The sequence below is a fragment of the Parasteatoda tepidariorum genome, chromosome 8 (genome assembly GCF_982258835.1).
Source record: "Parasteatoda tepidariorum strain Cologne lab strain chromosome 8, Ptep-v5.0, whole genome shotgun sequence".
NCBI lineage: Eukaryota > Metazoa > Arthropoda > Arachnida > Araneae > Theridiidae > Parasteatoda > Parasteatoda tepidariorum.
This window is the reverse complement of record NC_141762.1, coordinates 3,635,773-3,662,679: the sequence shown is the minus strand read 5'-3', so window position 1 is coordinate 3,662,679 and position 26,907 is coordinate 3,635,773. Positions and strand designations below refer to the sequence as shown.

Here is a 26,907-nt window from a genome sequence, read left to right as displayed (position 1 = left end):
GTTACAATTCTTGGGATTTCTTGTTAATACTCAAGGTATTTCACCTCTACCTGGAAAAGTAACTGTTTTTCAAAATTTTCCCTTGCCAAAGACTGTTGAGGAATTGCGTCGTTTCTTGGCTATTTTAAATTTCTATCATAGATTTTTAAAAAACGCTGCTACTATTCAGGCCCCCCTACATGATCTTTGTAAAACTAAGAAAAAAAGGGATAAAACTCCGATCACCTGGTCAGAGGCAAACATTAAAGCTTTCGACGCTTGTAAAGAATCCGTTGCGAATGCGGTAACATTAGCGCATCCGATAGTAAATGCGGAAATTACATTAATGGTAGACGCTTCAGATATTGGCATTGGAGCAGTTTTGCAACAGATGTTGTACAACCATTGGCGTTTTTTTCACGCAAACTTACAACTACCGAACGTAACTATAGTACATATAATCGTGAGTTACTTGCAATTTATAGCTCTGTAAGGCATTTTAAACATATGTTAGAAGGACGAAAATTTTGCGTTTATACTGATCACAAGCCATTGACGTACGCGTTTTGTAAGAATAATGGTAATAACTCGCCTCGACAAGTAAGACACCTCGAATACATTTCTCAATTTACTACAGATATACGTTTCATTTCGGGAAACGAAAATTTAGTGGCAGACACACTTTCCAGAGTTTCTGAAATTCATATATCTGATAATATTAATTATGAGGAAATGGCACGTGCACAGTCTTCTGGGGATGAGTTGCATGAGGCTAGGAGATCAGAAGTTTTGAAGCTCAAACCTTTCGTATTCACGCCAGATGGTTTAGAACTACGGTGTGACACGTCCACTGGCAAGGTACACCCTTACGTACCTCAAGCATTTCGAAAAGTAGTTTTCGAAAATCTTCATAACTTATTTCATCCAGGAGTGCAGGCAACTGTTGACTTGATCCGACAAAGATTTGTCTGACATTCCTTAAAAAAAGACGTCTCGGAGTGGACAAAATCCTGCTTGCAGTGTCAGAAGTTTAAGGTTCAACGACACACAAAGTCTGAACCTGGCATTTATCCTCTTCCACGATGTCGTTTCAGTCATATCCACATAGATATAGTAGGTCCCTTACCTCCATCTAAAGGATACAGGTATTGTCTGACATGTGTTGACAGATATAGTCGATGGCCAGAAGCATTTCCAATACCAGACCAGACAGCAAATACCGTGTCTGAGATTTTCTTTTTTGGGTGGATAGCTCGCTTCGGAGTACCAGATGTAATAGTGTTCGATCAAGGCACACAGTTTGAAGGCAATCTGTTCCAAGATTTGACTCGATTTCTTGGGTGTGAAAAGAGACGTACCACAGCATATAATCCCTCATCAAACGGAATCGTAGAGCGATTTCACCGGCAACTCAAGAACGCTATCAAATGTTACGCTACTGACCGCTGGAGTGAAGTTCTTACCAGTAATTCTTTTGGGCATTCGTTCCAGTTTAAAACCTGATATCGGCGCTTCAGTAGCAGAGTTAGTTTACGGCTGTTCTTTAAGACTGCCTGGAGAATTTTTTAGATGTCATACAACTGATTTACCACAGTATCATGATTTCCTAAAAGTTTTACGGGAATATATGAACAGATTGCGTCCTGCTCCAACATCTCGCCACTGCCACAAAGACATTTTTGTGCATAAGGATTTATTATCGACAAGTCATGTTTTTGTTAGACAAGACTGCGTGCGCAAGCCCTTACAGCAACCGTGCGATGGACCTTATGAAGTATTACAGCGTAATGAAAAATTTTATAAGCTCAAAATTAAAGATAAAGAGGTCGACATAGGTATTAACCGCCTAAAACCAGCTTACATTTTGAGTGGAGTTGACAATGCAAGAGAACTCCGTTCAAAACGCACTGTCCATTTTTTATTACCTTAATGCTTGTATATCGTGTTATGTTTGCATGCACAATTTTATGGTTATAACTGCATACATGGTTACTGTTACATTGTTTTTTTCGTCTTTCAGACTGGAGGGGGAGTACCTGTGGGGTTGCGGTCTGAAATGCAAAGTCCGAACTACGAATCTCTGACGTTGGACTACGTCGCTTGCAGCCGATAATTGACATAAATCTCATACCTGAATGGAGATATGCGTGAAGGGCGAAATCAGCAAAACGCGCACAGTATGTTTTGGATATAACTTGACCGCCTCCCCACAGCTTGCTCTCTCTCCCCGTCGGTTCTAGCTAGCAGTCTGGCATGTTCTCGCCGGTTACCTTTTCGCAGTTTTTTTCTATGCTGCTTCAATGTTAAAGTGGTTAAGTTTTATATATGTTAGAATGTTTTAGTTAAATTTACAAATTTCCTAAATGTTAATAAAGATAGTTATTTATTTAAACTTAGTGTTATTTATGAAGAAACCTATAATCCGTTCTCAGGAACATTTTCATGTGGAAGGCTTTTCTAGAGTTAGATTTCTTTTTAGAGTTTAAGTGGGGACTCTAACAAAGATACCAAACAACCCACAAACATAAACTGCAATTAAATGAAAACCTTTATTCAAAACATACTAATTTATTTACAGTTATACTTACTTGCGGATACCGTGTTAAAAATACTGTCAATCATGTTGCCATCATGTTGTGTCAAAAAAAAAATTATCACCTGAATAAATTGCCGGAATGCAAAGCTTTAACTTCAAAGTTGGAAGACTTAAGAGGACGCCGGCAATATTTGTTTTAACAACATTAAAAATTTAAAATTTAGAAAAAAAGGGAGTTAATGTATATCGAGATAAAAACCAAGAACATTTAAAAGCTGAAATTTGTTTCACAAAATATAAAAATGCAAGCAAATTATAGCAGAATTTACTCAGGTTTGCACAGTGGGGAAAAACTCCGAAAATACATTGTTTGCATTTTGATATTTTTAAAATATTTTTTTCAGCATTTTTAGTTAACCTGAACTCACTTTTCTTTATACGTTAAATTTTAGATCAAATTACCACTGCAGAAATAGAATTTATCATGAAAAGTTTTCCCCCGTTATGCAGCGATCTCTTAAACCTTTCATCATATAAAAACGAAGCTTCAATTGCACTACAATTACGTGTGTAGAAATGAAGTACTACAACAATAAAGCTAAATTATTGTAAATTCATTCGCTCTTTTTCATTGGCGGCTTTTTATAGATGATAAATTTAAATATTTCGGAGCTTCAGACACGTTATAAAGTTTCTTTTTAATAGAATATTCGGCCGGGATAGCCTGGTTGACAGGGCATTGGGCCCATGTCCAAGAGGTCGTGATTTCGATCCCCGCCTATTGTAGACTCCTCGTGCATAAAATATTGACTAGTGCACGCCAAATCTGTCGGGTGTCAGAAAGTCCTCCAAGTTTCCATAACAAATCAATAACTCTGGGGGTACTGGATCGGAGATTGAACATGCTCTTGTTCGGTTAAATATGATCTGCGGATGGATGGTGTGTGAATGTGTTCTGCCCGTAAAACGGGATGTGACCTGTATGTTTGGCAGAAGTCTAAATTTCGGCCGTAGATGGCATCACTGGAAAAAAAGAAGCGCACCCTCTGCCTTAAAAGATAGGCTTCTTAGTATTAACCAGTGGCATAAGACAGCAATAGAATATTCAGCTTTTTAACATTTAAAAATCGGATAAGATGAAGGTTTCAAGTCACATTTTAGAAAGTTAAAGTAAAAAAAGCTTAATAGCTGAGAAAATTATAAAATACTAACCATGCATTGCCTTTATTTCATATCTACCAGCTTCAAACTGGCGAATTCTATAAATGCGTAACATTCATTAAGGCTTGTTATTGGATTGTAAAATTTAGTTTCAGCCTAAATTTCTTGCTCTTCAGTTTTATACTTTCAGATTTATAATCTCGAACTGCACTCAAATATTTACTATTAATTTGTGAAACATTATTTAAATAATGCAGCTCGGGCGTTAACGTGTTAAATGCGTAAATTTTAATATACTCTTTGTTCTACATTCTTTGTAAACAGAATAGCCATCTCAAGGTTACGTGATTTCTCCTCTCTCTTCATCTTTCCCCTCTCCATTTCCATGTTTTTGGCATAAATATTTTTTTTCTCATAACATAACAATATATTCCAATCAATATATATTCACGTCATACCAATATATTCCAACCTAGGCATACATATGTTAGGAATGAATGAAAGGTGCACTCTAGGGGGAAGGGAAAGATTTGTGAAAACCATGGTAACGGAAAGGATGAATGAAGCTCGGAGAGTAAAGACAGCGTGAGACATTGATATGCTTACTCTATTTAGAAAGAGTATATTTTGCATTTAATTATGAAACACATCTCTAATGAGATGAGGTTCCATAGTCTCCTTTCACTACCACTGAAAATAGCAAGTTCTTGTATCAATCCTTTCTATACACAGTAAAAAGGGAATTGTATCCACAAAATTCCTATGAAGTTAGATAAAAAACTTACCGAAGTTAAAGATTATCTCGAAACTCATGTCTGTGTTGAGACCCTTCTTCAGTATAGAAACCGCATTAAGTGCTAGCTTGCTCTCAGAAGCAGGAGGAGACTCGTGGAAAGACTTCACTTCCCGGCACTGTAAAAAACAAACATTCATAGATCAACAGATAAACATAACATTCCTCAGATAAACATAACATTCCTCAAACAGATAAACATAACATTCCTCAATGAAACATTCTGCTGATTTTTCCCTTGCGCTTAGATTTTATAACTGTCGTTGAACAGTCAACCCAATTTTAGGTTTATGACTACCAATGTTCAATTTCGTAACCATGTTATTTTGAACCCAATCCAGAAGACAAGGAGACTCCTGGATCAAGTATTGGGAGAAATTTGCCTTCGTGTGAGGACTTGTGATGGAACAAACTTTTGATGGATGGTCACATGGAGAAGAAAACCACGAAAACCTCTCACGTTTAACCCGAAGGTAAGGGGACTCTAACCCCTGATCGGTTTACCACTGAGGATATTTTACGTCAGCACTGTGATCAGTACAAGCCGGGTGAAGAATTCGAATCAACCAGTCATCGCTGGGATTCGAACCCGGTCCACCTCATTGAAAGGCGAGCGCTCTAATCCCTGAGTCTCCACGGGTCTAGAACTTAGAATGCAAAAATCTTAAATTGAGATCTATCGGTAGCCTATATTTATTCCGCACTTATTTCAGTAAAAAAGAAAAAAATACATTGATTTTTCCTTAATTATCAGGTTTTTTGCATTTATCATGATTGTGAAAAACCTTTAACAAAAACTTATTTCTGACAAATTTTCAGCAAAAAAGGTATAGATTTTTTTTGCAGACATCTCGATACCTACCAAACACCAGATCATCAGCCGACCGAAATAACTCTTCCAAACAAAAATAAAAGAATATGAAATCTCCTGAATGGTAGTGAATTTTATTTATTTATTTGAGAAGAAAGAGTTATTTTAGAATATTACCACCAAGGTATGTTTATATGAAAACTTTAGTAAAAGGCATATTTATTTGAAAATTTCAGTAAAAAGCATACTATGAAAATTTCAATAGAATGCACATTTATATGATAATTTCAGTAAAATACATATTTAAACAAAATTTTTAGTAGAAGTCATATTTATATGAAAACATTAGTAGAAGTCATATTTATGAGAAAACTCTTAGACGTCGTGCAAAGTCTGATCTAAAACTTCAAAACATAAACTTACATGCTGTTAACATTCCATGTATCAACTTAACATATTGCACACTTTCTCCATAAGTGTGCATGCAAAATATCCAAACCTCAATCGTTGAATTTTTCGGCTTTTTCGATCATTTTATTTCAAAAGCAACTTTAATTAGTCGATTCACACATAGGATTCAACATCTCCGCAATCCTCTTATTTTAAATCTAACACAGACAAAGAATTTTTTGTATAAAGCGTTAGGATAAATTCTTCTTCGTGGAGGATCTTCTGAATCAAAACAACCAATATTTACGTTAAGCAGAGTAAGCTGTGGTAAGTCATGAGAACTATGAAACGTGTAAAACATTTCTTTCCACGTTTCTTTCGTCAACTACACAAAGCGCCCTCTTGCGATGTCAAATGGTTAATATGTTGTATTTTAATGTGGTGAGAAATTTTAAAATTCCAGCTAAATTTGTAAAACACTCATATTGACAGGATTTTGAACTTATCTTCTTTTTTTTAAATTTTATTCCCGATACAAAATCCCAATTCCCAAATCCATTTATGAAATCCTCCGTAAAACTTCATTATTTCCTGACCATTCTTTCTTCTTTTTTTTTTTTTAACTGAGGACACCAGAAACGATAGAACTAGTTAAGTTTGTGATCCCCCAAAAGTTTGATGCATTTGAAAGTCAAATCTCCGAAATTCATCTGGTATAAGACATTACTAAAAATGAAACCTTCAGTATTCTCAATCAACTCAAATCAAAGCTATTTCATAATTAATATCAATATACTCACATAATTGCCACATATGAGGCTGGTCTAAATACAAATTGGTAGGTGTAATAGTGCCAGATATATAGCAGTGGTAAAAGCACTACACTTTAGGATTTTATAATAAAGCAAGAAGAATGGAGTATAGTTTATGTCCTAGTTCACATGAGAGCATTTCAATTGAAAGCAAAATCGGGCTAAAATGGATGCAAGCATCCAGAACGGGACAATGTGCTGTAGTACGATTTTTACACGTAAAAAGTGAGCAGACATGTGGCTTGACCGGCATTGACCATTTGTGGCATTGACCGATGCAGACATTTATAGTCGAATGTTCGCTATTAATAACGGAAAATGTCCGAGGTAAATAAATGATGTAAAAAGCTTCTAGAAGGTGTATATTAATATCTGATCAGCAAACACCCAAAGTCAAAAACCACTATGATCTCCAATAAACAAAATTGATGTTGTTGAACAAGCTTTTCTGAAAGGGTATCAATACAAGTTTCAGTTAGCATCTTTTTTTTTTTTTTTTTTTTTAATTGCAACAAATTCGCACCATATTATAAATCAAGGTAGCGTTTCTATAGTTAAACGTTGAATTACTTTTTCTCAGAGGATATGATTCAACTTAAATGAAATACGCGGTTTTATTTAACACGTTTTTAAGTTTGCAACAAATTTGCATCCTATTATCTTTCAAGGTAGTGTTTCTATAGTTCAATGTTGAACATGCTTTTCAACAATCAATGTTTAACATGCTTTTTAAGTATGATTCAACTTAAATGAAAACAGGTTTTATTTAGTTAACACATTTTGTTTTCAATTGCAACACATTTGCACCATATTAAGGTAGCGTTTCTAAAGTTAAACCTTGAACAACATTTTCTGAGAGGATATGATTCAACTTGAATAGAAACATGGTTTAATTTGATACCTTTTTAGAGCTGCATCCAATTTGCACCCAATTGTAGTGGAAAATACTTATATTATATCGGTTTAAATAACTGATATAAGGTTTTTACGTTGAATCACTCATTTTTACAAAACAGAAGGAGTCAGAATACAAAAGAAGTCCAACCTCTGGTTGATGATGGGATGCGATGTGAGATGATGATGATTCGGAAGATGATGAGAGAGCATCGAGGAGACCTAGTTGCACTAGACTCTGACTAAATGAATCTCGATTCACGAGACTGTCTATCCTGCTGATGATGGGATCTAGGATGTCTCTGTGACACGACAGCCTGCTCAGCACCCACGCCTGCAACATCACAGAACTAAGATGAAATATTCCTTCGTAGAATCAACAAATATGCTAAGTTTTTTTGGGGGGGATTTTTTATTTAGTTACAGTATAATTTGGAACAAAAATATTTTACGGGTGTTCATTGTAAAAGGTAAAAAAACTGAATGATTTTTAACTTCGCTCATCTATCCCCAAATAAAGTTCATCATAGTTTTTCATCTTAAAAATCAATAAGTCAATATTTTCTAAAAAAGAAAAAAAAAACATTTTAAAAATAAAATATAGCATTATTGTTAAAAAGTTTTGTCACTCAGTTAATCGTATAGAAATTAACGATTATCTCGATTTGAAAAATAATCAACTGTACATAAATTTTTTTTAACCCAAACAATGCAGAAAGTGTATAATAGAATATTAAGAAATTAATAAGAAATAATTTTCTCCTAAACGAGTTTTATAACAGCTCAAATAAGGAGCTGTTTTAATATTTCTTGTATTAAATTTTTATGTTTTTAAGATTTTTAATTCAAATGTTAAGATTTATGTTTAGACATCTGGCATCTCATTTCTCTCTTTTTTTGTTTCTTTCGACACCCACTTAAGCTCAAGTTTATAAAATAAAGATCTCGAGAGAGCAAATAAATTTTTCTAAAATCGGTAAATAGTCAACATTAAGAAAAAAAACTGGGGAAAAAAATTCACGAAGAATGCAATTAATATCACAATAGCTTTAGTACAATAGCTTTGTGAAAAAAACTCGAGTGAAATTGGTGATATAAAAGAAACCCTTTACAGTTGCATTTATACGTCTTGCAGAGGGACACACGCGGTGTTCTTTTTTTGCCACAAATTTAACAGTTATTAATTCTAGTTCTAACTAATTATTGAATGTTCATTTTTCTATTCCATTCTACTCCCCGAACATGTTTCGACACACCTCAGAAATTGCCGAGTGGCGAAATTTTACAGTTTTTGAGCAAGATAACGAAATATAATACAAGGTGAACAGCGGCTATCTTTTAATATAGAGAGATGATCGAATTTTTAATTTTATATCTTCAACAGGAATTGTTTCAACGCGAGTCTCTAATAATCTAATCTAAGCAAATAGCTGTCAAAATAACCCCTATATAAATGTAACAAACAAAAACAATGCAAAACAAACTAATTATGCTAACTCGTGGATAATCTTATGAATGGTTTCGTATAAAATACATTACGGAGATCTTGCAAATTTACGTTAGCTTCCGTGCGTAAGATTTTAAGTAATAGCGCATGTGCCCGTAAAAAAATATCAAACTTACCTAAGTGAAAATAAGAGATTTTGCAAAAATCCATAAGTTAAAAACGCTAACAAAGAGAAATATTATTTAAGCTATGACCACAAAATCAAAACAAACATTTACAATGGACGAAGATTATCTCTTCAAAGCTGTGGCATACGTTTCAAGATGCTTTGGTCTACATAAAACTGCAGTTTTGTAAACTGAAAAATTTGGTAGATTTTGATGAATTTAGCAATAAATCAAAGGTTATTATTTAAATGTGTGACCTAAGAATTAATAATTTCGTTTTTGTTCCAGTCTAAATGAGAGAGAGAGAGAGTGCAGATTTCATAATTTTAAAATATCGGAAATATATCTAGTTTCTTATAGAACACGTGCAATTAGACAACCATAACTAATAAACTTAACAAAACTTAAACAAAAACTAATAAAATTATTTTTTTGTTGAATCAATCAATGGTTGTAGTATCACAAGATTCATTTTTAAATTTCATCCAAATATTTCTTCGAATTCGCATTCCATGTTAATGTTTTTAATTCAGAGGTAGGTTTAAATAGAAAACAATATTTAACATAACAACTATTATATTTAACAACAAGCTTGTAGATTTGTCACTGTAGCGTTAATCTTTGCTAGCATAACGTAAAGATATGCAGCACATCTAAAATAAACGTGAGCACAATCGCAGTAGCTTCAAATATTACGCACGGGAGCTTGCAGAAGTTAACTTAAAAGTGCGAAATTTCCTTACTAATTTAAAAAAAAAAAAAACGAACGGTCTGTTAGACAATATTAAATAAATCAAACTGACGCTTATTCATATTTGCTCTACCAGTAATAAACATCTAAAAATAATAATTCCAAATTTAATTGGTATTCGTGTAGGACTTACCACTTTTGAAGTTCCTAATTTGAACCAATATTTCCATTCCTTAAATGTTAATTTCTCTTCTAAGGCAGCGGTAAGTTCTTTAGTTCTTAACATAAACATAGGGAGCTGCAAACATACGATAATATTAGTACCAACTTGAAGCATTAAAGATACAACAGAGAAGTAAAAATAAGGGAGAAAAACTCCGCCTTGGCAGTAGGGCTAAAATACAGACAAATATAAAGAGGGGGCATGTGAGAAACTAAACTGGAGAAAAACCCACAGAAGGGAGGCAAACTCGAAACATGTTATTCGCAGTTGAAATCAAACAAGCCACAACAGTTTTTATTTATTTATTCATTTATTACATTTTTTTGCAAGTAAAAAACTCCATTGGCGATTGTAATGAGCACGAACAGGTACACATACGGAAATATCCCTAAATAGGGACATATTTTATAAATTTTCTTACAATACAACAGAGATTTGGTCATTAAAAAATAAAGACTCTTACATAATATGTGGCAAGGAAGATGATAAAAACGGAGAGTTGATCAAAAATCTTGATGATCAATTCACAAAAGATGTTAAAATAGCAACTATTAAAATAACAATTTTTCCTAACGAAAGCAATAATTTGATCAAATCCCTTAACTGTTTTAGTAAAAAAAAATGAAATAAACAAGTCAGAACTTGCACAGCTCTGTGTTACATTTGTTATCAATCCCTTTAACACCTCACTTCGATTAATAAAATTGTTAGCGTATAAAAAACGGTCTTGAACGTTGTTGGCGGAAAAACGAAGGGAACATTTTTTAAAAATCTTTGAAAGTTCCCCGGAATATTTAAGATAAACAAAGAACATTTTCCTGAATCGTTATGGAATTAAATTCATCAAATGTCGTCACGTATGAACTATATGCGATTATTACCAATAGCCACATAGCTACGTCACTTGTAGGTACCCCATTGGAAATTATGCTCAAGGATTTAAGTGTGGCTCTTCGATCTACTTAATCGATTCCAAATTCTTTTCGATCTTATTAATGAAACTGACTTTTTGCCAGATGAAATTATTATCCTGGATACGAATCAGTCGGACCCTAGTGATGAGCCTCTTCGTGATACAAGTGATCATAGGTTTGGTAAGGTTTTAACACACAAATCTGCTTCAATGCCTCTAAATCACAAAGAGCTATAGTTGTAAAGCAGCCATTATAAAAATAAACTGGAACTATCAGTTGAACTTAATCTCGTCAAAGAAAAAGAGCTGAAGATGAATGTAAAATTAAAGAAGATCAAAAACCCTCAAATTCAGTTTTAAAAAAATCGAAAAAAGTAAACAAAAATCTAAGAAAACAGCTCCTCGAAGCAAGTCACACGTATTAAATAAATTATCCTAAGAAACGGAAGAGGTAAGATATTACTTGATTTAAAAAAACTTCATTGGCAAAATATAAAGATGAAAATAAAAATCGAAAATAAAAATACCCATTCTCAAGATTTTACGAGCTCATTCATTTGAAGATATGGAGCAATGTTTTCAATATGCTAAACTTGGGTTCATAAGAAATGTGCCGGCCAAAAGTTTAAAAAAAAATGTGTATGTAGTAGCTAAAACATAACTAAACCAAAAACCTATTAAACATTGAATCTAATAATTTGTTTTATAAGTGTTTTTTAATAATTAATTATGTTCATTGTTATTACAATACAATTCCCAATAAAAGTCATGATTGAACTTTCTAGCAATAAACTGTTATGTTTTATGGTCACTTTTTTTACTCAGAATGTCATTTACTGAAATCGAAACAGTTCAGAAAATGCAGTACTGTATTTTACATTGTGATACAAAGCACTTTTGTATAAATTTTCTAGTCAATTTTGTGTGATAATTTTTTGTAAAGTCATTTTTGTATAAATTTTCTAGGTTTGTAAGTAGGGAGCTGGTGATACAGATTAAGCAAATGGTTTCCTAAATCGTAACACTTTCAGAACTTGCAAAAATAATGAATTTTTAGTACTTTCTGGAAAAATATATTTACCAAAAATAATATAAATATTTGAATAACTGTATTTAATTATTAAAATACTTCAAATGTAATTGTTAGTGATTTATGTCTAATAAAAATTAAAATGTGAAAGTGGTATGTTATTTAGGTAACTCTATTAACAATAACCGATTGATTACATTAAAGACCGTAACAATATTAATAAACAATATTATTTCATTTTTTCACTAAAACAGTTAAGGGATTTGATCAAGAGATCGCTTCATTTCTTTAAGGAAATCACCACACAGGGTTGTTATTTTAACATGTTACGTGGACTGATCATCTAGCTTAGAGATTTGATCAAATCTCTGTTTTTATCATCTCCTTGTACATTTAAATCACACCAAAATAAAGTTTAGAGAGATTATTTGAGGTATGCGGACCTATAATAAATAAGCACAAATTCTTTCCAAAATTTATTAAAAAGAAATATGCTGAAACTGTGGTAGGTAATTATCCCACTTTAAAGTCAACTTTGAGAACCAATTACTTCTTCTTCAGCAACACAACTACCTTGTGTAGGTCAAGACTCTCAATGTTGTGCTTCCTCTAAACAGAGCGAAGATTTCGTCCTTTTTTTTAAAACTCTCTATTCACATGGTTATCTCCTCCACTACATCCTTGAATAATATGCAGTATTAAAAGTACCTAGTTCGATAACATTTGGCCCAGTAGTTTTCCTTTATGACCATTTCAAAGTGCAACTTTAATTATAACCACTTCCGAACTTAACATTTTTTTAATCCAATCCAAACTCAAGACAAAAAAAGGAGTGCCTTTGTAGGGAAGATAGTTATAGACAATGCCAACCTTCATCTATCAAAAGGTGTCTCATGATTGAATCGAGCTAGATTGCCTTATAGGCACACAAGTGAGATGACATTTAATAATTGCACTGGCAGTTACGCCACACCTTTGCATCCCATGACTATCCATACACTAATGCTGAAGGCATGCATAGAAAAATAAAATTGCTGAGTGCTTTTGTAGAACCCCCAATGGCTGAAAGGGTATTGAAGTGACCCTCTCAATACATTGACCTGGGTTCGTATCCCAGCGGTGACTTGTTGATATGAATTCCTCACCCGACTCGCATCAACCACACTTTTGAAGTAAAATATTCTCAGGGGTAGATGAATCATAGGTTAGAATCCACTTACAGTCATGGGAGGTTTTCGTCTTCATGTAACGTAAATGCGGGTTAGTTCCATCAAAAAGTCCTCCACGAAGGCTAGTTTGTCCCAATGTCATCACCCCAGGAGTTTTCTTATCTTCTGGGATGGTTTAAAACTACAAGGCTACGGAGTTGAGCGAAAACTCAAAATTGGGTTGGCGGTTCAACACTGTTTATAAATAAAAATAATGATGTTGCTTTGTTTTGCTTTGGATGAAAGTTATTGCTAAAATGTTTGGGAATCCAATATACAAATTAATTATTATTAATTTTATTATTTTTTACTAACTCAACATTATTGTATTCAGCACAACATCCCAGAGTAAGCCAAGGCTTTTTGTTGAATTTTCCTTAAGGACAACCTATCTTTTGACCAAGACGGCCAATTTTTCACCCCCCAATCACTCTAAAGTCAAGTCATCGCTATTTTGGCCTTCCGACTCATTAAGGGCTTTAGCACACACAAAAAACAATTATCCGATTTTTTTTACTTCCATTCCAGCAATATTAGCAGTCCAGCCCATTCTCTTAATGTCTCAAGTTCTTTAGAAGTTCTATAAATTTAAAATATCTACGCTAAAGTCTCCCTTCCTTTTTTACGACACAGCCAAGGATGCCTCGGGGTAGCTCTTTTTCAAAAACTACTATATTTTGTGTTCTACGTTTAAGGTTAAGACAATTTTTCTTTATCATATATGAGAACAGATATAATGAGAGTTTTATAGTTAAGATCCCGGTGATGAAATGACACCTCAAAAGAGTCTAAAGACTCAAAAAGTTTTGTTGGCTAATAAAACTTTTGATTTTAGAGGTTAAGTCATTTTTTGCATGAACAAAAGATCCAAGGTAAAGATCCAAGATGAAATCAAGAAATCCAACAAAAGATCCAAGGTGAAATCAAGAACAGTTTTAAATACATGATGGCTAATTTTTAGACGATTGAGTGTACCAGCTAATGGTGCTTTCTGTACTGTTATATACTTAAGTACATGATATGTCACACACTTACGTGTATGAAAGCACAGAAAACACCAAACATCATTTACTGAACCGTTTTGGCTTAGGGGATATAGTGTTCGCCTTCGAATGAGCGGAACCAGGTTTGAATCCCAGCGATGGCTGGTCGGTACGCATTCATCCCCCAGCTCGCACCTACCACCGTGCCGATGTAAAATATCCTCAGTGGTAAATGGATCATGGGTTAGAGTCCCTTTGTCGTCAGGCTAACCATGGGAGGTTTTCCTCTTCATGCAACGCAAATGCGGGTAAGTTCCATCAAAAAGTCCTCCACGTTGGCAAATTCCTCCCAATACTTAATCCAGGAATTCCCTTGTCTTCTGGATAAGGTTCGAAATTTCAAGGCTGTGGAGTTGAACATTAGTAGTCGTAAGCCCTAAAATTGGGTCCGCTGCTCAACGACGGTTATAAAATAAAATATTAAAAAAATATCATTTACTGCCAATACCATACAATTTGCAGCTAGGGCGGAAGAGGAGAAGGCTTCTATCTGGGCTGATACACTCCCAGCAGCAATATCAAAATCATGAACAACTACTTATCACTAACAATTTAGTTACGTCTAAAATACTCTTTAAGTTTTAACCTAGGCATGCTTCGATGTCATAAAAATGCTCTGTTTATGGATTTCTTATTTCGCCGATTCTGATACATCCCAAACTTTATTTTAAAGAAATGAAAAAGACACCAAGTACAGGCAAACTTACCTCTTCAATAAATTGTTCTAAATTTTTGGAAACAGAACGGTTTTTGTTGACCGAGTTCATATTGCTGAATATCTCTCTGAAAAACATCCGGAAATATATGAGTCCAGGTTAAATTAAAAAACACAGATAAAAATATTCAAACACTAAGTGAAGAAGAAAAAAAACTTACTTCTTGTGCATTAGATTCATGAAGCTAGCCAAAACACGTTCATGAAAACTTCTCAATTTCATAAGCTCTCTCATGTGCAAGGCCTTTAAAATAGTTTTCAGTCAAAGAGTCAAATTAATGATAATGATTTAAAAGGAGAAAATTCAATGTTAAAATTCGAGGAGGAAACAACACTGTATTTTCATGGTAGGAAAAACTACCGGGATGGGCCCAATTTAATAAGTTTGTTTTTAGTGAAGTATAATTTGTGCAGGAAAAAATCTACATATAAATGAAAAGAAGGTTCAGAGTTTTTTTTTAACACTTATTAAAAATGCTCAAAATGTTTCCCATCCCTTGGATGCACAACTAACTTCTACGCATTAGCTTAATTCGTAGAAGTGACCCTTAACAAAGCTTCTTAACATGATTTTTGATCCTATCAAGATCTGTCACCAAGGAAAATAAAAGCTACAGTTTAAGAGTGCCTTTCACTCGAAGCAAAGCGGTGATTTTAAAACTCTACATATCATCTTGCCGTGAAGAATTATCTGGGCTTTAGAATGAACAAATAAAAATCGCCAATTTCGAGACATTTTCCCGCTTAGATGAAAAGGATCATAAATCATTGCCTTATAACAGTTCTTATGAGCCCAGATAATACAGCATTGGAGTAAGTTCTTGAAGTAAGAGCGGTACTTTGTTGAGGTCATGGAGGCGACAGTATAGGAATAGATGTGGACAGGATGGATTTGAATCTCTGTGAAATATCTTTTATTGCATTGATTGTATGTCACCGTGATGCAACAGAGTGTCCGCCGCAGATTTGATGGCCTTTCCCAGCTCATTTAATGTTTTTAAATACCTCTGGTCATTCTCTCCAGTCTCATAGCTCCAGGAAATCAACACGGAGCTGCTCTTGGCAATTGGTTCCTCCCATACACATAAGATGATAATTGATAATATAAAATGAAAAGATTTAGAATTGCGATTATAATTCCTTTTTTAATGGATACCTGCAAGTTACGTCACGCGTGAGTTAGCCTATTAGGTTCGATACACACGCGCGACGTTGCGCCATCTAGACAGTGAAGAGCACACGAATACCTTTTGTCACACCATCAACTACTATTTTGCTTTTTCTCAATAACTTAGTTGTGTTGTAATGGTCAGCGCCTTGTTTTTATTAACTTACTCAAAGTGATAATGTTATATCGAAGTCATTTATTCGAATGTTTTGTATACGTAATCTTTTAAGTTGAGTCAGAAATGACATACATATTGAAAGTATGCAAAGAGAAATATACCATACATAATATGTATGTTAAGTTGAATTAATAACATTATTTACTTTCTCAAAAGGTAGGTAGATGGTTCAATTTCAGGGGAAAAAAACATATTTAATTTAAATAGTTAAATACGAATTATAATTACTGAGTGGGTAATGGGCCACAGCATAAAAAAATTAATCTATATTATTTTTTTCATTTATTTAATCCAATAATTATTAAAAATGCTTTATTTATAAAGTATGGGAGTAACATCCTTAAAAGCGTTTATAATGATAAAATCCAAAATTTAAGTGAAATTGGTTAAATAGTTCCTGAGAAATAAACATTTTAGAAAATCGTCAGAAAAAAGTACGTTTCGCGACTAATTTTATTACAAGTTAATTAATATATTTAAAGTATATCTTTTAAATCATTAAACATATATCTTAATAAGTGAAAATACGATCATTAAATCAAAAATAATTCAAGAGTTTTTGTTCTCCTCACTCATACATTTTATATTAGATTAATTTTTTCAAAGTGATCAATTCATGGAATTCCATGATCAATTCATGGAATTACGAGACAATGGATAAAAAACAGTGTTTTGTAATCTAAGAGTAGAAAAGAAAAGATGTTACGTTTTTTAAGGAGCGTCCCAAGGCTTGACCGACGTTTTCTTTCAGTCTTTCACCCTGGGTGTTCTTCTCCTTCTTGAGCGACGAGGTGTGAATAATTCTCTCGAGGGCTCTCTTTATGTCGGTTGCGAATTCGAACACCACATCCAGGGCACGCTCGATCTGAAAACAAATATTTCAATGATGCTTATGAAATATTACAATATAAAATAAATATTTATACAAATATATTACTCCATAAAACAATCATGCTTAAGATCAGTAATACTTTATATGTTAACAGTCTGTTTCGAAACTCTTTTACTGTGAAAAAAAAGCCACAATTTAAATGCCTTATTTTTGAGCAAAAACTAATATGTTAAGCAAAATTATTTTGCCGTAATAAATTACCATGGCTTTAGGACGGACAAGGAACTTAAATATTTTAAACGCTCTTTAACTCATAAAAAAATCGTGAATTTGGAGAGATTTTTTTCCCCAAGAGGAAAAATATCAAAATCAATGAATAATTTTCAATTTTTGAAATTTTTTATAAGCCCAGGTAATATAGTGTTGTATATATACAGGGTGATTCTAAAAAGATGGGCAAAATTTCAGGAAGTGATAGTACACACCCAAGCAAACAATTTTTATCAGAGAATGCATGGTCGAAAACAAAACGCAAAGGTGCTGGCGCATTTGGAAAGTTGTTTGATCAAATGTGAAAGCTCCATTCCTGTTGCGAGTTACTGCGCTACGTTACTTGTCGCCAAGCTTTCGGCTGCTGCAGGGAAAGTTCGTGATATGCCTGGTGTGTTTCAGAATGTTCGCCTATCTTTTCTTCGCCGTTGTACTGCGTGCATAGCCGCTGCCGGCCACTGTTTTGAACACTTATTGTAATCCCATGCCATTAAATTTGCTTTTATAACTTAACTTCATCGTTCTTTGTGTGTTTTGGCCTCAGATAAGAACATAAACTTTGACTCCCTCTAGGGGTTTTGCGTTTTGTTTTCGACCATGCATTCTTTGATAAAAATTGTTTGCTAAAGTTCCTAAAATTTTGCCCATCTTTTTAGAATCACCCTATATTAAAAAACCAGATCCACATACTTTTCTTCCTTATTGGCGCATTGCGCCATTTACAGAATTAACACAGAGGGCGCTTGTTAAAGCTAAGCTTAACTTGACATAACGATCAAGAATGTCTGTTATGAAAATAGCATATTATTCGCAAAAACACGTTCTTTCACGTGACGATGGATGGTTGACCCTGTAAAGCTAAGCACAGATGGCGCAAAGGGGTTAAAATTCGTCGTAAGACACTTCCGGGTTACTACTTCCGATTGATTTTTAAGCCTTGTAAAAGGGAGACATCCAATATTATTAGGCTTATAGTGTTTGCCATAAAACGCGTTTTTTAAATTTAAATTTCAATGAAACAAACAACGTAAGAATTTGGAAGACTCCGCAAGCATACTATGAGCTGCAACACGCAACCCCTAAAATAACTAACACTCAAAATAAGGCAAACTTTATTTATATCGTGATATTAATTTTGTTAAATTTGTTTCAGGATCACGACCTCCTGGAATTTATAAATTGCCGGAAATTCTTATGAATGGTAAAAGGACGCGCAAATTTAAACATAAATCACATTCCTAGAATATTCACATCACCTCGCAAGCATAACATAAGCGGGGGGGGGGGGATACACCAGAAGTTTGCTTAATTTCTTTTGGTTTTAGGAAGCTTGTTATTGTTTACATTCAGTCAACATTCGATAGTGCGTGTGAAAAACAACCTTAAGTGAATTTGTTGAAAAGCCGTTTTACACTCTATCGAAGTATGTCAAATGCCGCTTGCGAAACTTACGCTTTTATCCTTCTTTTTTAAAGACCTAACAAAAAAAAATTAACGTTTTATACCACCCATACTTTTTTAGATCTGGAAAAGTGTTTTTCAAACATCACTAGTCAACAGTGAGCCAAATAAATAAATCACACTGATTAACTTTTGATCTGATGATCGGATCTTCACGTTCTAGAACTCTATCTTAATGGTTCAAGGGGGTGACTTCAAATATACTAACTAATTGCAGCAGACACTATTTTAACTTACGAAATCAGACACAAAAACGTATTTTCTCTGTATAAACATACCTTTTTGAATTCCTGTCCCCAAAATATAAGGGGCACCCACAATTTGGGAAATATGATCCTAATAATTTGGTCAGGAGTGCGATCCAAAATTTGGTCCCCCTAATGCTAATTTTATCTTTAGCGTATTTCGCAATGTATCGAGAACTTTTTAAGAAAATTTAAACATTTTTGCACAAAATTATAAAATTCGCTTATACAAAGATAATTCTTTGCAAAAAACTACCGAAAAAAAAAATCGAATTTTAAAAAAGTCGTATATTTAAAACTTGAATTTTCAGGAACTATTCAACAGAATTCGCTCAAAATTTTGTATTTTGCCATAAAAAATTAAAAACTTTAAAAAAGATGTAAAAAAATGTATACTTTGCAATTCAAAACTTTTTCGACTATTATTAAAAAAAATAATAAATATTTACTTAAATTTATTTTTTGCTTGAAATTATCTTTGGACAAATGATTCTTATAATTCTATGCAAAAAAATTTCAATTTGCTTAAAAAGTTCTCGAGATATGGCGAAATACGCACAAATTGAATTGACATTAGAGGGTTCAAACTTATGATTGCTTTCCTGACCAAACTAATAGGACCATATTTCTCAGATTACGGCTACTCTTATATTTTCTACTTTTATAATTCTTCGAGAAAAAAAAGGCATGTTTATTAAGAGAAAGTACGTTTTTGTGTCTAATTTCACAACTTAAAATATCGTCTGCACCAATTAATTAGCATATTTGAAGCCATCGCCCCAATCCTTTAAGATTTAAGCATAGAACGTGAAGATACTATTATTATATCAAAAGTTATTCAAGGAAGTCCATTTTTTTCCTTTTCTTTCTTTTTTTTAAAATCATTTTTAAATATTGCTTTGCGATCCGGAATATGCCAGTTTTCTTAACTTCATTTTCCACCGTTATTTTAAAAATATAGATGCATGCGGAGTAACACAACACAACACAACGGTTACAAATTTGAAGAGAAGATAGGGGACATCATAAAGATGGCTGTTCGTGAGCATTTGAAACGGTACCTATTGTATAAATCTTAATCATCTTAATTGTATGTAAATTTTACGGTTTGTGGTAATTATTAATATACGGTATCTGGAAGTTATTATTAGTTTCAAGTAATTAGTAGTATAACAGGTGCTAAACAGCTGTCTCATTTCTGGGTTTACAACAATCTAACTTCAACTTCGTAGCCTCGTAATTTTGAATGTAACTTACAAAACAAGAAAACTCTCGGATTCAGCATTACAAAAAACTAGTCTTCGTAGAGTACTTTTTAATGGAATTGACCCACATTTGCGTTACATGGAGAAGAAAACCAAAAAGTCCGTAAGTAAATGTATTCTAAAGTTCTAACCCTTGAACTGCTTATCACTGAGTATATTTTAAAGTCAGCATGGTGGTCAGTGCGAACCGGAAATAGAATTTGATTCGACCTCCAATGCTGGGACTGAACCTGAGTTACCTCATTTGGAGGTGAGCTCTCAGTTTATCATGGGGGGTTCTCTTGCAATTATTAGTGAAATTTCCAGTAGCTTAACAATTGGTAAACCTGGCATTTTGCCAAATAATTGTTATGTTATGTTATATACATATATATATACGCTGTGATGTGGCTAACTAGTTGATATAGTCATGTGTTTGCTTTGTTATGCTCCATCAATAACGACGTTAGTCTTAAATGTCAAACCCGATGCATGCTACAATAGATAATCCACTAAAGTTTAATCATACCTTGCCCTCTCTTTCATATAAACAAACACAGAAGAGCCTTGGTTACCTAAAGAAAACAGGGATAAAGAGCAAACCACCAGATCAATCAGTATCAAACCAATAATTAATCTGGTCTCCGGGGTCGGCAATCAATGGGGATTCTAGGGATTTTACAATTTGTTTTAGTGAACACCTCCAAATCTCCAAGTGAGAGTTTCAGACTTTACTTTAACAACAAACTTTAAAAAACAAACAAACTTTAGGCCTTTCTGAAAGAGGTTCTTAAATAAAGGGAAAGTGTTGGACAACTAGCAGCACAACGGAGAGGGGCACACATGTCCTGTACTCCACACGCATCAACTCATCTCACAGAACCACTTAAATTTTGCCTATTCTTTTATAGTTTAATGCCAGCATATTGAAGATTATTTTTTCGTGGCGGAGTAGCCAAATCTTCATGTATAAGTTGGGTGAAACATTGCACAAAAGCAAATGAAACCTAGCATTGCACAATGTCCAATACCACTCTGGAGACGTCATGACCATTTCTATGGAAGCGGACGCAAGTACCGCGGAAAAGCAAAAAATGAAACTAGGTTTCGCTATTTCTCCGTTTCCACGCTTCTTAGTAGAGTTTTTTTCTTTCTCTCTCACTGATTAAGGGACCTGGGAGACTGGGATCCAAATCAATATTTCTCTCATCAGTTCTACCTCCATAATCGATAGACTTAATTTTAAGATTAGGCTATAGTAGTTATTAGGTTAACGATAATTGAAACAACAATTCAATTTGACATTAATTTAATTTAACTAATTTACTGTTAAAGACGCCCGGTGGCTGAGTGGTAGCGCTTCGCGCTCCCGTGCCACAAGTCCTGGGTTCGATCCTTGGGCCGGGCAAGGTTGACTCAGCCTTTCATCCCCTCAGTGGGTCGATAAATGAGTACCAAGCATACTTGGAAACTAAACACTGGGGGTTCCGCTTTCGGCTGACCACCTGACCGGAACATTTGCTCCTACACCCCGGAGCCCAAGGTCAAGAAAACTGAGTTGGGCACAGTAGGCCTTGGCCCTCTATGGGCTGTCGCGCCACTGAGTTTAGTTTAGTTTTACTGTTAATATTGTTATGTCACTAACCATTAGTGCGTCTGTAGGGTTGAAGGATTGGGCAGTAGGTGCAAGGGACTACACACAATGCTTCTGGGTGGCGGCCGGTGGTTTGCCTGCCGGATGGGCCTGAGACCTCGTAGCCCTTGAGGGCGGAGGTTGTTATATCGCGTAGGGACCACAAAAAGTCACTAACCCACTTCACGGGTCGTCTGATCACCTACGATGACCATATCATTGTTATGATAAAATAACTATTTTGGCTAAATTTCAACTTTCAATGCAATTATCGACAATAATGACAAGAAATCGCAAAACTAACACACAATTACGATAATAAAGCTACTATTTCAAATGCTCACGAACAGTCAGTTCATAATGGTTAGGCAGCGTTGTGATGCCTCTATTCCAACGTTGTATTGTGAATTAAAATTGAAAGAGACTTACATCTGAAACGAAATAAGCAGCGATATCCATGCGTTCAAGAGGAGATAAGCTGCCCAAACAGAGTTTTATCACATCTAAAAATTTATACAATTGTTTCATGAAATCGGGTAACCTGAAATATTTACACAAACATACATAAATAAAGCCTTTAGTTTAAAATAAAATTTGCAAATTTAAGTTAAAAACTTCTAATATTTAAAATGAACATCAGTGAGAAAGTTAATTTGATTACATACAATTGTCGCTCTAGAAAGAAAAAAAAGTAGAAGTAGAAAATAAATAAGTGGTAAGAAATAGTAAAAAAAAGTAGAAAATAAATAAGTGGTTTGTTGCGTTCTGCTTCAAAAACTTTAAAAGAAAAAATATTCCTCACTAAATCTAAAAACTAACTACAAAGTTTGTCAAAGATGACTCTGTTGACTACAAAAATTAAAAAACGTTTTATGTTGAAACTCTGACAATTTCAGCTGAAATATTTGCATGGGCGTTTTTGTATGAAATCTTGATTATTTTAAAATCTTTGCTTTATACCATAGGTGGGGAACCTGCGGCCTCCGCGAGGTTCTTGTGCGGCCCTTTGCCACCTAGTACAAAATGGTAGAGTTCGTTTCAAAAATCAACTATTGTACATCAACGCCATGACAGTTGCGCGAAAAATCCCGCCAAAGACTGAAAATTCCACAAATTCCTTTACTGAAAATTCCACAATATTTATGTAATTTACATATCTAAAAGAAACGAATAATGTTCTATGTAATATTTATTTGAAAATAAATTAAAATTACAAAATACTATTTACAAAATTTGTTGGTTTCAGATCTTCCATTTGAGTGTCACCCCTTGCTTTGTCTTCTCTGACTCGCATCTCTCAACGCTTCCCTGGTGCGATCTTCAGCAAACTGTAGTTAACAGTGCGTGCTTATAACAGTTACACGGGTTATAACAGTTGTCAAAGATATTATTTGATATTCGTTTTTTCATCCATCATGTCAAATAGTAAGAGAAGAAAATTAGGTGATGAAAACAGAACATTTAATGTAGAATGGGAGTTAGATTTTTTCTATACTGCTGAGAAAGATAAAATGATGTGTTTGTTGTGCAATACAGTTTTAAATACTTTGAAAAAAGCGTTTGCAAATAAACACTATTTGTCTCATAAAGAACATAAATATTTCGCTTTAGAAGGTGAATCACGAAAAGCTGCACTTCAAAAGTTGAAAAATGAGAAGCATCATCAGCAGGCATCTTTTAGTGCCTTTGTAAATCAAAATTCCGCTGCAGTTGCTGTTACGTATAAAATAGCACATATAATTGGAAAAAGGGGCAAACCATTCAGTGACATTGAAATAATTAAAGAATGTATTGTTGAAGCAGTGAGTATGTTAGATCCAAGAAATGTTGATAAATACAAACAATTACCTCTTTCAAGAAGAACTGTAACAGATCGACAGCACGAATTAGCGCAAAATGTAACAGAGCAACTTCATACAATTATACAAAATGAAGATGTTTATTTTTCAATTGCTTTAGATGAAAGCACTGATAAAACAGATTCGGCACAAGTTTTATATTTTATTCGTACTTAACTAAGATTTTCAATGTTACGAAGAACTACTTGCGTTGGGTACACTAACTGGAAGAACTAGCGGAGCCGATATTTTCGAAAACTTCAAAGAAGTATGTAATAAATTACAATTGAATGTCTGTAATTTAGTCAGTGTCTGCACCGATGGCGCACCTTCCATGAGAGGCAAAAAAGAAGGATTCGTTGCTTTGTTAAAAGAGGAAAGCTTAAACTTGAAAAAATCGATATCATTTCACTGCATTTTGCATCAGCAAAATTTTTGCGCAAAATCTACCATTTTGCAAGACACTCTGGATAGAACCATTGCCATTGTCAACTATATTCGCGTAAATGCAATGTGTCATCGTGAATTTCGGCAGATGCTCTCTTTAGATGAGGAAACGTATAGTGTTGACCTACCATACTACTGCAAGGTTCGCTGGCTATCAACAGGTCAGGTTTTAATAAAAGTTTTGTCTTTACGACGACAAATTTTAAACTTTTATCAAGAACAAGGAAAACAATGTGATCTATCAGATGAAGTATTTCTCAGAAACCTTGCATTTTTGTCTGATATGATGACAAAACAAAACAATTTAAATATTTGCCTGCAAGGTGAAACGAGGTATATTTATGAAATGTGGCAAAAGATCCAAGCGTTTAGAAAAAAAAATTATCATTTTTCAAAACATTGCTTTGTCGATCGGAAATATCTGCACAACACTTCCCGGAGCTAGCTAAAATGTTAAATGAGCAGAACTGTGAAAATAAAATATTCGATGAATATGTAGGTGTCTTGGATTGTTTAATAGAACAGTATACTAAAAGATTTTCTGATTTTGACAAGAACACTCCTGCTATGAAACTGGCATTTGAACCACATTTAATAGATATATCCGAGGCTCCGGCAGAACTACAAATGGAGTTAATTGATTTAGGGGAAGATAGTATCCTCAAATCCCTTTTTAACGCTAAAAAGGATCCCATACAAATCTGGAAAAATGCTGTTGAATATCCATGCCTTCGAGAACATGCTCGCCGTTTGCTTTACTGCTTCGGAAGTACCTACTGTTGCGAGACAACATTTTCTCTCATGTCAAAAATAAAAACAAATTTAAGAACGCAAATTACAGATGCCCATTTAGAGGATCAATTAAAGCTGTGTGTTAAGAAGCTTGATCCAAATATACAATTACTGTCAAACAAAAAACAAAGCCAAATAAGTCACTAACTTAGTGAATAAAAAAATATTTTTTATTGTATTTTTTTATAATATTTTTATATTATTTTATATATATATTATATTTAAAATTTTGTAGTATTATATCTTATTTTTTCTACATAATGCAATAAATTGTTAAATCTATCGAAAAACAGAAGTCACTTTCTTAGGTCAATCAGCTTATGCGGCCTCTCTTATTGCTGCCTAATTTAAATGTGGCCTCTAATGGTAAAAGGTTCCCCACCTCTGCTTTATACAGTTTCGCACAGAAGCATAAATTGACGAAGTTTGTATTTAATTTTTAAACTTGGTAAAAGTTTTTATTGCTTTTATTGTTCAAATCATTAGTTACTTTAGAGAAAATGTCAGAAATATAAAAAAATTATTTTTCTGGAAGATTATTTTACAGTTTAAAACTATTTCTAAATAATAAAAAAGTTGATACAAAATATATAATTGATGAAAGGTACTTTAATAACAATAAAATTGCATGGAAAAATTAAAGCATTATTAAAAAAATAATTAGCCAATTAAAAATAAAGCATTATAATTTCATTCCTCAAATATTTTTATTTATGACTTTATTTCTTGACACATTTTTTCCCATCCTGTCTTTTTACTATAGTTAAGCTATATTATCAGGATCGTAATATACAATGTGTTCCGTAAAGACTATTTCCGTAAAGACATATTTTTACAATCCTAACATTTTAAAAGAGGTAATGAAATACACACGAAATTTCAGATAGATTCAAAAATACTAAATTCCGTGTCGTAAACTTCACGCGTTGTCCACGTTCATTTTACTCGAGCTTACCTGGCATGATGTATGAAAAATAAATAGTTATTGGAGAACGTGCAAAGTAAATCTCGTTTTTGGTTAAAAATCTTTGATTGCTGTTATATTTTAAATAATTTTATTTTACTTCATAACCGTCGTTTAACAACCGGCCCAATTTTGAGTTTACGATTACCAATGCTCAACTCGGGGCTTTGTAACTTTGAATCCAATCCAGAAGACAAGGAAACTACTGGATTAAGAATTGGGAGAAATTTGCCTTCATGAAGGGCATTTTAATGAAACTAATCCGCATGGAGAGGAAAAGTACGAAAACCTCCCACGGATAGCCTAACGGCAAGTGGACTCTAACCCATGATCCGTCTACCACCGAATATATTTTACATGAGCAGTGTGGTCGGTGCGAGCCGGGGGTGGAATTCGTATCGACCAGCCATCGGTGGAATTCGAACACAAGTCACCTCATTGGGAGGCTAGAACTCTATTTTCTAAGCCACCACGATTCTTTCGAAGAGGGAAAAAAACAGATGCAGTTTAATTTGAAACAATATCAACAGTCGTATGAGAAAAATATGCTTTTTGCACGAACCTTCAAGAACGCACTAAAAGAATTTTTAAAAAATGATTTTAAGGATTTTCGTGAATCAAAAACAATCAGTTCTAGAATTACGAGATGGACACACACGAACTATTAACATAGACAACTAAAAAATTAAATGCACACATACCTAGATTTTAAGTACTCAATAAGTTCGTGACGTTCGGCACTACATAGCTCATTCTTTCTATTTGAGAACACATTACAAAGAACGAGAACTTTTGCACCCACTGAAATATAAATTCAACAATCTTAACAACACGATATTTGACTTTGTTAGTACTTTGGGATTATCCCGTATCATTTTCGCCAAACCCGATATTATCGCCAAAAGGTAGCTTCTGCGCCAATAACCGCAAATTTTATCATATTTACGATTGTGGGGTTTGGCAAAATGGTGAAGTAAGAAACACCGCGGAACTACCCCAAAACACTAAGATTCGTATTTAAA

At 33.9% G+C, this 26,907-nt stretch overlaps 1 protein-coding gene across 1 annotated transcript in view; it reads right to left on the bottom strand.

Annotated features, from left to right (window-relative positions):
- The window catches only part of LOC107452391 (uncharacterized), a 61,134-nt gene that overhangs the window by 15,302 nt on the left and 18,925 nt on the right, over positions 1-26,907 (bottom strand). Inside the window, exons 9-16 of the mRNA XM_016068853.5 lie at positions 26,587-26,686; positions 22,274-22,385; positions 16,866-17,024; positions 14,975-15,057; positions 14,806-14,881; positions 9,875-9,979; positions 7,528-7,710; positions 4,462-4,588 (exon numbers count right to left, since the gene is read on the bottom strand). Coding sequence (XP_015924339.2) covers positions 4,462-4,588; positions 7,528-7,710; positions 9,875-9,979; positions 14,806-14,881; positions 14,975-15,057; positions 16,866-17,024; positions 22,274-22,385; positions 26,587-26,686 — 945 coding nt within the window. The remainder of the gene's footprint in view (positions 1-4,461; positions 4,589-7,527; positions 7,711-9,874; positions 9,980-14,805; positions 14,882-14,974; positions 15,058-16,865; positions 17,025-22,273; positions 22,386-26,586; positions 26,687-26,907) is intronic.